Genomic DNA, 17,107 nt, shown 5'->3' with positions numbered 1-17,107 from the left:
CTAAGCTGAGCAGTGAGCAATCGCTCACTTAAAAATCATCATCAACTCAGAGTTTTCCAAACCTGCCCAGAAGCCGAGAGGGAAAGAGTGAGAGGGAAGGAGAGAGAGAGGAAGAGAGAGAAACAGATAGAAAAAAGAGAGGAAGGAAAAGAGAAAGAAAAAGAATGGGAGCAAGGAAGAGAGAAAGAAAATCAAAATCTAGTTTGAAACTAGCTCAACTATTTAAGTGGCATTTTGATATTGATAGAGTTGCCCTATTATGAGCTCACTGTTATAGACACATAGTACAGTATTTTATTTTGAAATTCTCTGAGGCAAAACAGGGTGGGTTTTTTATTTGTTTGTTTGTTTGTTTATTTATTTATTTATTATTTCTGTGCTGCCCAGTCCCGAAGGGACTGCCGCTCAGACACTATACTTTTCCGCCCACCCCCCAAAAAAATTAGAGGGAACACTGGCCATTACCCATTATATTTTTGCATATTGTGAATTTTAACTTCATACAATGATTAGCAATCTGTCTTTTATTGCAGTAGTCATATAACAACCATAATTTTTAATGAGAAGATGTATAATATGAAATAAATATGAAATTGAGGATAAAAGTGAACCTAAATATACAGTTTATACACTGAAATAAAGTATTTTGTCTTTGTTTAGCTGACAAGATGCATTGTTTTAAGATCTGAAAAAGAAATATTATAATCAAATATATTTACTTCCAAATGATGTATCAATGTTTTCAAGTAGGGCAGGCCATGAAAATTTATTGTTATATATTATATTAACTGAAATTTGATAGCTGCTCCAAAAGATTCACTTTCCTCATTTTAACAGCAACGAAGTCAAGTTAGGGCTAATTTCTTTTCTTATACATTCTACTTCCTCATGAATGATCAACATTTTATCTCGCCAAATTTCTTTTCAAGACCGTGCTAATTTCTTTAAAATCAATGAATATCTGTAAATGTTAATTTTTTGTTTTTAGATGCTCCTTTGTGTTGAGTTCTGGTCTCACTACAATTATGTAGCATTTAGGGAAAAAGATAGATCCCAATATTCCTAGGCTGGAAGCCAAGATGGAGAAGCTCTCCACGGCTACCATATATTTTCCTTTGGTGCTCAGATAGGTTGGGACAAAAGTCATCCACACACTACAAAACACCAGCATGCTAAATGCAATAAATTTGGCTTCATTAAAAGAGTCTGGCAGTTTTCGGGCAAAGAAAGCCACAATATAGCTGATGAGAGCAAGAAATCCCATATATCCTAAAATATAATAGAACATATTGCCTGATCCTTCATTGCATTCAACTACAATCTCTTCTGGAAGAGAATGCATGTCCAAATTTGGGAAAGGGGGGCCAGCGCACAGCCACAATATGCAAATACTTGCTTGAATGCAGGAACAACAGAGAATCAGAGAATTTGAAAATCTTTTTCCCACCCATTTTCTCATTTTTGATCCTGGCTTAGTAGCCATAAAAGCTAGAACCACTGTGATGGTTTTGGCCAAAACTGAAGAAACTGCAACTGAGAAGATGATCCCAAAAGCAATTTGACGAAAAAGACAGGTAAGCCATTGGGGCTGGCCAATGAATAGCAAGGAACAGAGGAAGCAGAGGAAGAGGGAGCCCAGGAGAAGATAAGTGAGATTCCGGTTGTTAGCTTTGACAATGGGAGTATTCCGATGTTTTATGAAAATTCCAAGTACCACCACTGTGGTCACAGAAAATGATAGAGCCAGAACAGTCAAAGTAATGCCCAAAGTTTCATTATAAGACAAGAAATTCAGATCCTTAGGAATGCACATATTTTTTTCCTTGTTTGGATATTGTTCTTCTGGGCAGTCTAAGCAGTCATCCATATCTGTGAAAATATTTATTTATTTATTTATTCATTCATTCATTCATTCATTCATTCATTCATTCATTCATTCATTCATTCACATTTATATGCTGCCCTTCTCCATGAGGACTCAGGGTGGCAAACAACAATAAAATGGATACAAAGTTAAAAAGTCCCACCATTAAAGCATTCATCCATCATTCATTCATCAGGAGGCCAGAAAAGACGTTTTGATGTTCAATGACCTTCCCAGTCCTGCCAGCAAAGCCATGCTTTTAGGGCCTTTCTGAAGACCAGGAGAGTGAGGGCAGTGTGAATCTCCAGGGGAAGCTGATTCTAAAGTGCTGGAGCCACCACAGAGAAGGTCCTCCCTTGTGGTCCCATCAGTCAACATTGTCTGTGGGATCTGATCGGCTGTTGGGATATGTGAGGCAGAAGATGGTCCCATAAGAAATGTGGCCCTAAGTCATGAAGGGCTTTATAGGTAATTACCCACATTTTGAATTGTGCTCAGAGATTGACTGGATGCCAGTGCAGCACATGGAGTGTTGGAGTGATATGGATGTGTCTAGGCACATTCATGAGTGCTTGCTCAGCTGCATTCTGGGTTAACTGAAATCTCTGAATGCTCTTCAAAGGTAGCACTATGTAGAGCATATTGCAGTAATCAAGCCCCGAGGTGATGAGAGCATGAGTGACTGTGAGTAGAGACTCCCTATCCAGATAGGGCTGCAACTGGAGCACAAGACTAACCTTTGTGCGTGCCCCCCTAGCCACAGCCAAGGGATGTTGCTCGAGCCTCAGCTGTGGATCTAGGAGGACTCCCAAGTTGTGGACCTGCTCTGATGAGGTCACTGTTTCCCCTCCACAGGGTAATCGATGGACAGATACAGTTGTCCTTGGGGAACAGAACCCACAGCCACTCAGTATTGTCAGGGTTGAGCTTGAGCTTATTGACACCCATTCAGACTTGCACAGCCTCCAGGCACCAGCACATCACTTTGATTGTTTCACTGAATTGGCACAGGGTAGAGACATACAGCTGGGTGTCATCAGTGAACTGATGGAAACTCACTCCATGCCAGCAGATGATCTCACCCAGTAATTTCATGTAGATATTAAACAGTAGGGGGGAGAGAACTGACCCCTGAGGCACCCCACAAAGGAGGAGCCTAGGAACCGATCTTTGTCCTCCCACCAATATGACTCACTAGAGAAGTAGGAGAATCACCATAAAATGGTGTCTCTCACTCCCAATTGGCACATAAGGATACCATTGTTGGTGGTAACAAAAGCTGCTAAGAAGTCAAGATGCACCAAGATAGACTATCCCCTACCCTGGGCCCACCAGAGATCATCCATCAGCACAACCAAAACAATTTCCATGCTGTAGCTGGGCCTGAATCCAAACCTTTATGGATTTAGATAATCGGTTTCACCACCACCTTCTCAACAACCTTCCCTAAAAAAGACAGGAGGAAACATTCAAAATAGCTATATCTAGGGAAGGCTTCTTGAGGAGGGGGTGCACAATTGTTTTCTTTAAGGGAGCCGGAAAAGATCCCTCCCTCAGAGAAGCATTGATCACCACCTGGATTCAGCCTCATATAACCTCCCTGCTGGCTGAAACCAACCAGGAGGGACAGGGGTCCAATAAACAGGTGGTGGAGCTCACAGCTTTAATGGCCTTGTCCACTTCATCTGGTGTTGCCAGATCAAACTTTTCCCAAATAATAGGACTAAGACTTGCCCCAGACATTTCTGTCAATACTGCCTAGTCAGAGTCCAGGTCTGTCCGAATTTAAGTGACTTTATCCATCAGGAACTCATAGCAGTATTTCAAATTTTGTATAGTATATTTTTATCTATTGAGAAGTATTTGTTAATTTAAAACATCTTATTTCATAAAGCAGCAGTGAACAACTATGCTTCTTGGGACTGAATGTGCAACAATTCCCATAATTTATTAGCTTTGTTCTCTTAGCCAAAAGCATACAAAAATGTAGTCCAGCAGCATTAACACAGATTCACCCCTCTGTTAAAGAGAGCTCTATTATATCTTGCTATTTGAGAGGTCAGCTAGAATGGAACTCTGATGAATAATGAGAGTGATCTGTATGTGTGTGATTGCTGTTTCAGTGTGATATGTCTATGCATGTCTTTATGGTTACATTCATTTCCACAGGCACACAGATATACAGAGAGAGAGAGAGAGAGAGAGAGAGAGAGAGAGACACACACAAACATTACAATACCATATTTTCTACCTCTTTCATTTGAAAACTTTCGTGATGGACAAGGATTACAATCATAGCAGCAAAAAGGTTCCCCTTCCTTCTTCTTCTTTATGGAGCCTGGTGGGCAATGGCCATTGCACAGAGCAAGGGGTATAGTCTATTCATTAATGAGAGAGAAAAATACATATTATTCCCTTGAAGCCGACCATTTTCAGAAATTAGTACATGCATCATGAACCTCTGAGAAATATTTGTGTGTGTGTGTGTGTGTACACATATAAGTAAGAACTAATCCAGTATAGAATGTATTATTAATGAACCTTATGCTTACTTTGAATAATCTTTTTTCATCATTAATATGTCATCATTATTTTTTGTTTTGATTAGTCTCTTGTCATTATTCTGAGTTGCTAGTATTTGACTTTAGGGGTCTTCAGTATATACCATTATGAAGTGAATATATACATATTACTGTAATCTTACAGAAAATATTTTGTTTGTACTGATGGAACAATGGTTTTCTGTCTGAACTATCTCCAAGGTCTGACAGGTGGCTTCATACTGTAAACTTCAACACTTTTAGATGTACAGTACATTTAATATCACAAGACAAATAGAAAAGGGGGGATTTCATTATTTGTATCACTCTGTTGCCTTCTCCAGGGCTACTGAAGAAGCTCCTCAATAGATAATGGGGTGTGTGTTTATATGTGTAGAGAATCCACAATAACTCCCCAAAAAATTAATTATATAAAGATAAGTCAACTATCACCCTATACCAGTGATGGCGAACCTATGACACGGGTGCCACAGGTGGCACGCTGAGCCATATCTGCTAGTATGCGAGCTGTTGCCCTAGCTCAGCTCCAATATGCTGGCCAGCTGATTTTTGGCTCACACAGAGGCTCTGGAAGGGTGTTTTTGGCTTCCAGAGAGCCTCCACAGGGATGGCATGGCAGGGCATTTTTACCCACCCCCCAGCTCCTGGAAAGCCTTTGGAGCATCAGCCTTTGGAGCAAAACACGAGTCTACTGGGGCCACCAGAATTTGGGAAACAGGCCATTTGCGGCCTCCAGAGGGTCTCTGGGAGGCAGGGAAGCTATTTTCGCCCTCGCCAGGCATTGAACTATGAGAGTGGCAACTTGTGTATGTGCGATTATTATTATTATTATTATTATTATTATTATTATTATTATTATTATTATTATTATTATCATTGTATCCTAAGATTTTTATTAATATTGATTGTTTCTTTATTGCTTATTCGACCCCTTTGAAAATCATTAAGTGTTGTACCACATGATTCTTGACAAATGTATCTTTTTCTTTTATGTACACTGAGAGCACACAAGACAAATTCCGTGTGTGTCCAATCACACTTGGTCAATAAAGAATTCAAATAAGACACAACAATGTTACCACCTAGATTGGGGTTGGCAACCTGTGCCTCTGGATCCACATGTGGCTCTTTGGAGTCTCTGCTGTGGCTCCCTTTTGTGGCAGGAGCATGGCTGGAGCCTTAGTGTGGGAGCGAAGCACCCCTGCATTTGGCTTTATGCAGCAACAGCATTCCACCTTTGTCGTGCCAGCAAGCAGCACTGGGAGAGAATGGCGGGGGTAGATATTGCAGGGTGGGGGCTATCCCTCAAGCCTGGACTTTCTCCTCCCACATTGGCAGGGCCAAGAGAAAGAAGGGGGTGGCTTAGTTAAGCGTTTCCTTCCCCAGCCCAACATTGAGCAGAAAAAATTCAGTGGGACAGAAGGCTGACCCAGCAGAAGACCCCATTTACATGTTGTATGGTGGAGAGGTCTGGCACAACTCTCAGAAAGAGACAATGATTGACACCTGTTCAAGAATGTCTCATCAGGAAATTGTCATCACAGCCAGAAGCAGTTACATGGGTAGCTCTCTTAGATATATAATTTCAACATCTATTCCATTGCAAATGTATGGGTGCATATTATGGTGATACCTGTTTAAAATGGTCCTGCCATCTGATTTTTCTTTCGTTGATGGTGAACTTTCTGCCTGATGGGGCTTCAGGATCCATTTGTCCCACTTTCACTTTTATGAAGGATTTGTTAGGGAAAGTAACCCAGTTGATAATGTCAAATCCAGCTAACAATTCATGCTTATTGTCAAAAGACACCTTGTCTCCAGCAGTGTTGTTAAAGGAGATTTGACTTAGGAAATGGTAAAGCTGGAATAAATGAAGTTTTGACAAGTATTATCATAGTGGTGAAACCAGTGAAAATTGTTTGACTTGGAATAAGAATTTGCCATACTTTGAAGCTATTTAATCACTCTGTTATTAGTAATCTTATTATTTCCTTCCAAAATATTTCAGTTCAACTCCGTTTTCAAAAGGATACTAAGAATGATCAGATAATGTATTTCAAATGAGCAGGCTAAAATTTCTTTTGACATAGAAATATCTTGATGTACCTATAGCATTGATGGGAATCCAAATATTTCAAAGCTAAGGTTTACTATCTGCCAGGGTAAGATTACTACAACTGAATTATATTTATATGCTGACTTTCTCCCTGTAACTGTGGACTTGTTGCAGCATCCACAGAGTCAAGTGATCAGAATTTGGGTGTTTGGCACCTGGTTTGTGGTTACAACTATTGTAGTGTTCTGGGTCATGTAATTACCATTTGTGACCTTCCCATCCGGCTTTTAATAGCAAAGTTGGGTATCAATGGATTACTGGCAGGCAGAAATCAATGGATGGCAGGAACCCACAAGAGCGACTCATGTTGTTTGCATGACAGGACTGATTAAAGTGCTGCTGTCTGCCTGGGAAAGGTATTCAAGATTAATCCCCTGTTGAGACCATGTTTTAGAAATCTGAATATCTTGGGAAGAGGAATGTAATCCAGGGAGAGTCCCTCCTTAGAGCACCATGTGCAAGATGTCCTCCATATAGCTGACTAGATGTGGTTGGTGGATGGGTGGCGGGATGCCTGCATAATGAGGATAATGTCCTGATCATATTCCTGGCATCTTAGGTCATTCCACTCACTCTCCATGCAGTCAGCTGTAACCAGACTGGATCCGGATGCCATAGGGTTTCCTGAGTAAGCATGCTGTTGAGGCAATCACCATGACTGTGTGAATGAGAGTGCTTAGAGGTCTGCAAATCAGGTCGACTGAGGCCAAAATGGTGCAATGAGTATGAGCTCCCCACATTCTGACAGAAGGTTCTCAATGAGCTCTGGTATCACTGGAATTGGAGAAAGGCATATAGGAGGTCTTGGGGCTATGGACTCTGGGGGCATACACCTTTTCTGCTTCTGGAGGGGAAAAGTGGGGGAAGTACCTTGGTAGATGAGTTGCAAAGAGGTCAATGAGAGGGGCCCTGAATCACTGAGAGATCTGGAGGAATAGGTCCAGATCTGCCTAATCCATTTGGAAATGGCTGAGCCAATCTGCCTGCAAATTGTGAATCCTGAGATATGGTCCAAGGTTAGGGAGAGGAGATGTTTGCCTTCTCACAGCCCCATCTCCCTGGCTTCTGACCGAAGGGACCTGGAATGGGTCCTCCTGATGTGTGCTTTTGTGGAGATGTTGTGACCGAAGGGACCTGGAATGGGTCCTCCTGATGTGTGCTTTTGTGGAGATGTTGTCCATCAATACTATGACATTGGATTCTGTTATGAGGAATCAAAAATTTTTGAGGGCAATGTAGACAGTTCTCAGCTCTAACCAGCTGGTTGAATTTGAAGTTTCTTGAGGTGACTACTGATGCTGGACCATAAACTCCAGCCTGTTAGACTGGCATCTGTTGTCATTACCATTCTGGCAGGGATTCAAAAACAATTTCCCAATTTCCCCCAGGAGAGGGATCTGTATACCTGCAGGGAGAGGCAATCTTTGATGTGAGCTGTACCCTGTTCCTCTTTCTGGAAGGGCAGCAGGAACTATTGGAGTACCTTGGCATGAAGTCGAGCCCAAGGGGCGGTGCTAGGGGTGGTGTTTATACATGAGATCATTTTCCCCAAAAGAGAAAAAAGGGTGTCCAAGGAGGACTTCCATTCCTCCAATACCTGATTTACCATCTGTCTGTGGCTATTCTGCTGTGTATTGAATCAATTACTGCTTTTAGATGCTGGATGGAAGTATCAGTGGAGAGATGGCTCTTTTCCAGGTTAATGGAGAAGCTGTGTCTCTGGAGGCAAGCTATGGTAATGCCTAGATGCTGTTGGGCTAGTTCCCTGGAGGGTGCGTGTAATAGGATGTTGTTCAGGTAACAGTGAATGTGCATAGGTGTGCATAGGTGGGCCACTAAGGTGAATATCCTGGGGACTGAGGAAAGACCCAAGGGGAAGGCTCTGTATTGGAAGTGGTCCTGACTCTGACAAAAATGGTGACATCTCCTGTGAGGCTTGAAGATCAGGGCATGAAAGTATATCTTCTGAGATCTAATGATGTCATAAAGTCACCCCAATGGATGAGGGTGAGAATAGAGGCATTTTGAATCTCTTATAAACTAAGTAATGATTCAGCCATTTGAGGTTTAAAATCACTCTCCAGCCCTCCGATCTGTTAGGAACCACAAAGAGTACAGAGGTGAAACCTCACCCCCTCTGATTCTTGGGGATCAGTTGGATGGCTCTGATAGCCTCCAGGTGCTGAATAGCTTCCTCAATCAAATAGTGTTTAGATGGGATCTGAGAAATAGAGCAGTGTATGAAGAAGCAGGATGGTGGTGATGAAAAATCCAACATGAGGCGCCTGTGTATGGTTTCTCGTACCCAGGAATTCTCTGTGGATCTTTCCCCGTCTGCCCATAATTTGGTCAACCTGCCTCATATTAGAATTACCATCTGCCCCTTGGGGCCTAGTTGAAGAGGCCTCTCGTGGATGCTTATGGAACTGCTTCCTCCTGACTCACCCATCTGAGATTCTCTGATGGGAGGAATACCGACCTGAGGTCCGGGAAGAAGAGAAGCCCTGGTCAGAGACTCAAAAGGGCCAAAGGTCATAAGGAGAGACCTTTGGCAGCCCTTTTCTTGTCACTGTAGGGAGGATCTTTTGTTTGTCACTGGTGTCCATCAGAAATGGGTCCAATGCTTCTCTGAACAGTGATTAACCTTTGATTAGCCCCGTGGCCAACTTCTACTTGTGTTGTGAGTCTGCTTGCCATCACTTGAGCCGTTGCATGCACCTGGCTACTAAAGAAGAAGATATAGCCTTGGCTGCAAAGTGGGACAATTGGACAGTAGAGTCCACCAGGAACTGGACCACTGCAAGGATCTTGTTGAGGTCCTGCTGTGCTTTCACATTGGAAAAAGGGATATGCTCCTGAATCTGACCTAGCCACAAGAGGACCGCACGTGCAAAAAAGGAAGAAGTGGCTGCTGATTTAATGGCCTATGTTGTTGACTGGTGTATCTTGACCAGAGGCTGCTCTATACACTTGTCTTCTGGCTTCAGCATCTCATCTGCTTCTCCTGGAATCAATGTGGACAAGTATAAGGCTCTTATTGGAATATCTTATTGGGATATTTACTACTGGCACAGAAAGCAAGTCAGAAAGATTAGAGGCCACATTAAAATATCTTTTGTCCTGGGGTGAAGATGAAGGACCAGCTGCAGGAGACCCCTGCTGATTTTCCACTGCCTCCACAAATAGCTTGATAGGGATGGTATCCACCTCTGGCCTTGTCTCTGAGAAGAGTGGATTAGGCTGGTTCTCTACAGCAGAAGATGTAGAAGGGGGTGTTTATGCCCACTGCTGCTCGGGCCTTGAACAAAAGTGATTTAAAAAGGTCTGGGGGGAATAGTGAATGGACTGAGGTTATTCTGTAGTCATAGCCTTATCCTCTGACAGAGTTCATCCGGAATCCCCTTCATCTTGAGTCTCTTCCTTGGAACTACTAAGGGATCCTTCCTCTGAGGAATCATCTAATCTATCTCCACTAGATGGCAGAGGTTTTTATAGGATGAAGAGGAGAAGGAGGAGATAGGGATTTTCTCCTTGAAGAGGGCCTGAAATCTGCTAAGGCTCGTTGGAGAGACTCTGCCAGTAGGGCCCTGATATTAGCTGGATCCAGGGCCATGAGAGGAGGTGGCTGTGATGCCGGGGCTTGTTAGGTATAGTTGCCTCTTCTTGGTTAAACTCCTGAATTGCCCACGCCTCCTAGGGATCTGTGAGTCCAAAGATGTCTCCCCTGGATCTGGTGAGATTGGTAGCATCTAATGCCAGGGGATCCCACTCTGATCCCCCAGACTCATAGTTCAGCTCTGTTCTGGGATCCTGTGCTGCTTCAGCAGCTGCTTGAGCCTTCTTGCATTTTCTCTGCATGGCTCTGTCCCTCTGTCCCTCAACCTACTCCATTGTTCTAGATGGGAAGAATGGTAAAAATTTCAGGGAGTAAAATTTACCACGACCTATCCTCTGAAGGATCAAGTCACCTCTGGGGTTCTACAGGATGAATCCTTGTAATTATACAAATGACTGACTTGATCTTCCAGATGTTTAGTTGAGGATAAGCCCATTCTGAAGGCTGTTTCTACTCCAGAATGGAGAATGAGCCTCCTTCTTATATAAATGAAGACAATATTAACAACACTGATGCATCAAAAGTAATCTGCCTCCTAGACAGTGAAGGGCTACCAAAAGTGTTACTACTATTACTGTGGCTTATGCAGGACACCTTGCATTTTCTTTCAACATCTTTCAGTGCAAATTGGGTGCTCTGCAGTGGAGCTCCATTTTTGCTCCCCCACTGCGTTCCCCCCCATGGCAAACCACCCATGCTCCTAGATTAGATAATTACCTGAAAGTACTGTGTTTTAAAAGTCTTTGGGTGGTTTTTCATCAACACTACTCCATATTTACTTCTGGATGAATAAAAGGCATGCAAAGCATGTGTCACAGCATAGACAGCATTATAAACACTGTAGCTTTGACTGGTCATGCTCATTTCAAAAAAAGGCTGTGGAAGGCTTTCTAGTCTTTCATTGCCAGTACAGCTTCCCTTGTCTGTTGCAGAGGCTGGAAATGAGCATTTAAATGCTTGTTCCCAGAAGACTCTTCTAAAATGGTCCGTCAGGGAACGGGGGTCCTGGAAGAGAAGGAAATTCTGAAATGTTGACACCTCCGAGGTGTGACTTGCAAAGGACAAGGCGCCATGGAAAATCTGCATATTTAGATTATTTAAAAAGGGCTCCACTGAAAAGTCCCAATGGGCTGTCATCACCCATACCTTCTGCACACGCAGCATCATGTCTGATTCGGCAAGATTGAGCACTATCTGCAAATCTAACATCATGTGAGCATCAGCACTTATAACACAGACATTGACGTTTGCTTTACTCAGCAAAAGGGCCATTTCCCTAAACATGTCATTGAAACTAAGAACGCCAAAAATGTTGCTTTGGAGTGGCATTCGTTCAGAGAAGGCAGTGCAGATTCCATTATCGGAAAAGTTTTTTTCCAAGATCTGCACAAACTTTTCTCCTTTGTCATCATCCATGGCCATGATCCCAATCCATTTCCATTGAAAATGAAGCAATAGCTTAACTATTCCTGTATACTGATGTACTTCATTAGGTACCATGCGGTATAAAAAAGATGGGTGGCTTATATCATTCACTGGTGGTCTATATAAACAATAGGTGACCTAAAAGAGAACATAATTACATTCATAATAAGGAAATTAAAAATATCTACAAGATCAAGCACTTTTCTGTAATCCTCGTTCTTTTTCTCATCCACAGATATCTTGGCGTAATCTTTAAAGAAGTGGGTCACCTCCATGGCAGATCCTGTTTTCCATTGGGATGGATTTCTGACTCTATTATCTTTCATGCAGAAAGTAAACATGCTTTTTTGATCTAAGATTACATTCTCCTTTCACCCATCTTTACAAAAGTGTAGCGATTTTTAAAAAAGTTTATAGTTATTCCATGTTGAAGCTCAGTCCTAGTATTTCATGTCTGACTCAGACCTTGCTTTCTATTTATTTGCAACCTTGTCTTCTTTTTCCTTTGGAGTAAACATTATAGTAAGATCCAAATATTCTATTTAGGATATTTTGTAATATATCAGTCATTTTATATTTTACTTCATCATCTTTACATCTTAGGATCACTGTTATGAATAAGACTTTATAAAGATATGAAGAGTTGATGTTATGGTGAAAGGGGCAGCATATACGTTTAGTAAATCAATCAATCAATCAATCAATCAATAATGAACAAACCAATCTTCAAATCCCCTTGTGTGGTCTAAAGTCATCCTCAGATATCTTGGTGTAATCTTTAAAGAAATGAGTCACCTCCATGCCAGATCCTTAGTTTTCCATAAGGATGGATTTCTGATTCTATTATCTTTCATGCAGGAAGTAAACATACTTTTTTTCTTTTCCTAGACCTAGGCATTTCTTAAAATATTAATTGTCTGGTGCTGTATTTTTTAAAATTATACACATTCCCTCTAGTTTATTTTTGATATAGCAATCTTATTTAAAATATTAATTGTGAATTTAGAGTGTTTTAAACCATGTGGAGAAATGTGGTTTAAGAAACATAGAAGACTGACGGCAGAAAAAGACCTCATGGTCCATCTAGTCTGCCCTTATACTATTTCCTGTGTTTTATCTTAGGATGGATATATGTTTATCCCAGGCATGTTTAAATTCAGTTACTGTGGATTTACCAACCACGTCTGCTCGAAGTTTGTTCCAAGGATCTACTACTCTTTCATTGAAATATTTCCTCACGCTGCTCTTGATCTTTCCCCCAACTAACTTCAGATTGTGTCCCCTTGTTCTTGTGTTCACTTTCCTATTAAAAACACTTCCCTCCTGAACCTTATTTAACCCTTTAACATATTTAAATGTTTTGATCATGTCCCCCCTTTTCCTTCTGTCCTCCAGACTATACAGATTGAGTTCGTTAAGTCTTTCCTGATATGTTTTATGCTTAAGACCTTCCACCATTCTTGTAGCCCGTCTTTGGACCCGTTCAATTTTGTCAATATCTTTTTGTACATGAGGTCTCCAGAACTGAACACAGTATTCCAAATGTGGTCTCACCAGCGCTCTATATAAGGGGATCACAATCTCCCTCTTCCTGCTTGTTATACCTCTAGCTATGCAGCCAAGCATCCTACTTGCTTTTCCTACTGCCCGACTACATAGGTTTCTTGCTTATATCACACACATGTCACATTGGCTTACATTTTCTTTTTTCTTTTTTATATATTTATATGGATTGTGATTTCATACTGAATGAAATATTTTAGTATTTCATGGGGCAGTATATGGATTGTGATTTCATATTGAGTGAAATATTTTACTTAGTATGGAATCACGATCCATGTACTCATCCTATGCTCCTGTATGTCTGCATTTAACAATTCTTACAACCTATTTTTTTTTTTTTAAATGGATAAGAGAAGCCGGAATTATTTATTTAGAAATCAGAGATATCTATCTCCCTGTCTTTATTTCCCTCTGTTAAGTGTCCTCAGAACATGGGGAGATTAAATTTTGTTGTCTTCATCCTCTCCAACAAATTTATTTATCCCAATGGTTACAACCATGTTTAGTCTGCTTTTCACTAAATGCCTAGCAAACAAAAGAAACTGATGAATATTTAAGAGCCAAAATTCAATCCATCTAAAAACAATTATCATTTGGTTCCTTGGAATGACGATACTTATGGCTGTGAAATCAGGCGAAGGAAGCAAAGATGGGACTATACTACTGATCACGAAAGTGAAATCCTGAGTGAACAGAGATACAGTGGTACCTCTACTTAAGAACTTAATTCGTTCCATGACCAGGTTCTTAAGTAGAAAAGTTTATAAGTAGAAGCAATTTTTCCCATAGGAATCAATGTAAAAGCAAATAATGTGTGCAAACCCATTAGGAAAGAAATAAAAGCTTGGAATTTGGATGGTAGGAGGAGGAGGAAGAAGAGGAGGAGGACAGTCGCTGCCAAAGGAAGAAGATGAGGTGTGGGAAATCAAAAAAATTCAAAACTTTAAGGCTTTTTTTTTAAAAAAAGAGGGACTCTGAGGTGGCGAGGAGGAGCACATGCCTCCCATACACAGCGCCAGACAGAGAAATCCAGGGGGAATGGCAGGACGCTGACCGGGCCTTCGTGCCGCTCTTAAATTTCCTGGGAAATTTTTCCGACCTCGGGTTCTTAAGCAGAAAATGGTTCTTAAGAAGAGGCCAAAAAAAATCTTGAACATCCTGTTCTTATCTAGAAAAGTTCTTAAGTAGAGGCGTTCTTAAGTAGAGGTACTACTGTACTGATGTTGACAGGTAATTGTGAATGATAGAAGATGCTCACAAACTTGTTGACTTCACAAACATACATGTTGCTTTCTAACTCACAATATGGAAGAAACTTAGAAATACCTTCTCCTGGTATTTTGTTTCTTTCTAGTCTAATCTGTAGATTATATTAGATCACCAACAGTAGACTGCCTTTATAGTTACCCACGTCAGTTCTAACCTGGTCTAATCCATACATTACACTATTTCCTTTAAAAAAAATGTATGTTATGTAAAAAATAGAAAAGGAACAAGCAGTATGTCAAGGAAGTTAAAGATATGAAATAAAAAGGAAAAAAAAGCCAGCCCTAGTTTACATCATTACTATCTATACTAAAGCTCTTGTGTCTGTAGTCTGAGTGAAGCAGTACATCACATATCAAAACATTTGAACCAATGTGCCTCAAACAAGCTAACTTGTGAAATGTATCCAGAAATTTAATTTCTATTAAATTAAATTCTATTTAATTTAATAGAATTAAAATTTGGCAAATTTCATAAAATGTTTTGGGACATAAAAATGATCATCAAGCATTTTGGGATGTAAAACAATTGTCATAAAACTTTTTCTGTGGTCAATTGCTAATTTTTTATCATGGTATACAGTTCGAAATGTACTATTTTTCAAATAACCCCTTTGTTTCTTGACCCTCTCATGTTATTATAACACATAATTCTTAAGTATCCAATTCTCACTGTTTTCAAGTGACTTTTATGTTTCTTCTAATATATCTATTTCTCTTTTACATAGTAAAATGTGGAGAACCTAATACTTTTACTTACTTAAAAAAAGGCATTTAATTAGTTTACAGCACCTACAGGCAGTAATCATGAACTGACTCTACATAACTAATATTTTTCTCCCTTCTTGACCATGGGTCAAATCAAACCATACCTCAACCACCACCACCAAAAAAATACACCATATATTCCTCACAACAGATTGTATATTAACATGACATTTTAAATCAGCATTAACACATCTTATTTCTTTTTGCATCCATTTCCCCATTTCTAGTTAACAACCCATGAAGTAAAAACATTTCTCTACTTGGTCTAATTATTCACTTATTTGTGCTTAACTCATAAATATTCCTTTTATTTTCCCTGCTTACAATCTAAGACCAGTCAGTGTCAAATAAGTGCTGGCTGCCTACATTATAATTAAAATGCAGCCTTCCTGTTATCATGTTTATCTTTTAATTAAGTTTAAAAGACTTTTTAAATGTATAAGTGATTTATTGTGTACACCACCCAGATCACCAAGAGAAAGAAAAGGAAAAAAAAGAGAATTGTTAAGGCCAGGATAAATAGACAAAAAAGGCAATAAGATCAGAACTATATTAAAGAGAACTGTTACATTGTGAGAACTAAAACATGAACCCTGTTGAGAAAGATAAACTTTTGTCCTTTCAACAAGGAATCACTTATATAAATATCATCCAGACATAACTGGCATAGTAAAATCAAGTTTTAAGTGATTAACCTTTATAAACACATTTACCCTAGCCCAAATGAGAGAAATAATGTAACAACTCTCTTCCTGCCTAAAGTATCACACTACCAGGAAAGGCAAATGAAATGGTATCGCATTACCAGAAGGGGAAAAAAAAGTGAGGACCACAATTTGTGGTGCTGGCAAAGAGATATTAAATCTCTTTGTATTCCCCAAATAAACTTGGTAAAAGCCATGTTATTCCTGTTAAAATCAAGCTAAATCACTGTAGATAAAGTGTAAATAATAATATGATGATATTAAATTTCTTAATAAATTCAAAAACTTGCTTAATGTAGTAAGCTTCTAAGTAATTTTTTAGTATATCAACTTCTGGATGTAGATAATAAATTTCTTAATAACTTTTTTTAAATACATCAAGTTGGAGTTGTACATCCAGCTACACCAATGGAATTGAAGTCCATCTAAAATGGAGTTGATGTCTATCTTAAAATTGTCAAGAATAAGACATATTGTAATAGATAATAATGTTCCTAAATAAATAGATGTGTGATTCACATTACCTGTGGAATCTTGTAGATCCCTAAGATAGTAGCTATGTGGAGGGAAGTTTCTGAGTCAGTACCTCCAATGACAGCTGCTGGTATCTTCTTGCTGCAGTAGTAGTTGAGAAGAGTTGGCTTTTGATTAAAGAGCAGGTTCAGTGTGTTCTGATAAGTTATTTGGGCATCAAAGTGACTATCATAGATATGAAATCCCAGTGTCCTATTGGGTAAGATCATGCTGTTTTCATTGATTTCATTCACCGCAAATACCAAGGCTAGGGTGTGCTGATATTTTTTCAGCATTACACTAAGGTAAAAGACACATCTTGAGTAAGTCACAAAGTTCTATGTTGTTAACATTCCCATACCATTCCTGCAAGAGGGACACTCCCTTAGAATTATTATATTTTGTAGTAAAGAACTTTGGAAAATCAGAAACTTAACTAGAAGATTTGCTTGTAATGGATTTACTCTTCTCTAACCCTTCTAAGGGAGAAGTCCATTTTTAGAGAAAATATGCTCAGAAATAATTACAGGTCTTTTACACTGGAGAAGAAGCTAAATAATAATGGATTAGAGAAATATCAACCTTACTGGAGAGATTTTTCCCCAATGGTATTTTTGGTAGCATGTCTATGGAAATAAATAATGATATGTATAATATATAAAGACAAAAACTTTAAGCTACAGAAGATTGAGCCAAGACTGACTTTTCCCCT

The 17,107-nt window shown here is 39.8% G+C and overlaps 1 protein-coding gene across 1 annotated transcript; it reads right to left on the bottom strand.

The window, feature by feature from the left end:
• Positions 1-970: 970 nt before the first annotated feature.
• On the bottom strand, positions 971-16,673 carry LOC139154250 (vomeronasal type-2 receptor 26-like). Its single transcript, XM_070728677.1, has 5 exons — positions 16,407-16,673; positions 10,875-11,720; positions 6,059-6,286; positions 4,116-4,242; positions 971-1,869 (listed from the first exon to the last, which is right to left on the bottom strand). Exons 1-5 carry the CDS (start codon positions 16,623-16,625, stop codon positions 971-973), a joined length of 2,319 nt encoding a protein of 772 aa, XP_070584778.1. The 5' UTR covers positions 16,626-16,673.
• Positions 16,674-17,107: the final 434 nt, after the last annotated feature.

Source organism: Erythrolamprus reginae, chromosome Z, assembly GCF_031021105.1.
Source record: "Erythrolamprus reginae isolate rEryReg1 chromosome Z, rEryReg1.hap1, whole genome shotgun sequence".
Lineage (NCBI taxonomy): Eukaryota > Metazoa > Chordata > Lepidosauria > Squamata > Dipsadidae > Erythrolamprus > Erythrolamprus reginae.
This window is presented reverse-complemented; position numbering and strand designations above follow the sequence as displayed.

Excerpts from the sequence above, each read along its gene's own strand:
- LOC139154250 (XM_070728677.1), bottom strand. The coding sequence starts at position 16,625 with ATGATCTTACCCAATAGGACACTGGGATTTCATATCTATGATAGTCAC. Across the intron at positions 11,721-16,406 it reads GGATCTACAAGATTCCACAG|GTCACCTATTGTTTATATAG; the intron begins GTAATGTGAATC and ends GTTCTCTTTTAG. Across the intron at positions 4,243-6,058 it reads GGCAGGACCATTTTAAACAG|ACTATACCCCTTGCTCTGTG; the intron begins GTATCACCATAA and ends ATTAATGAATAG.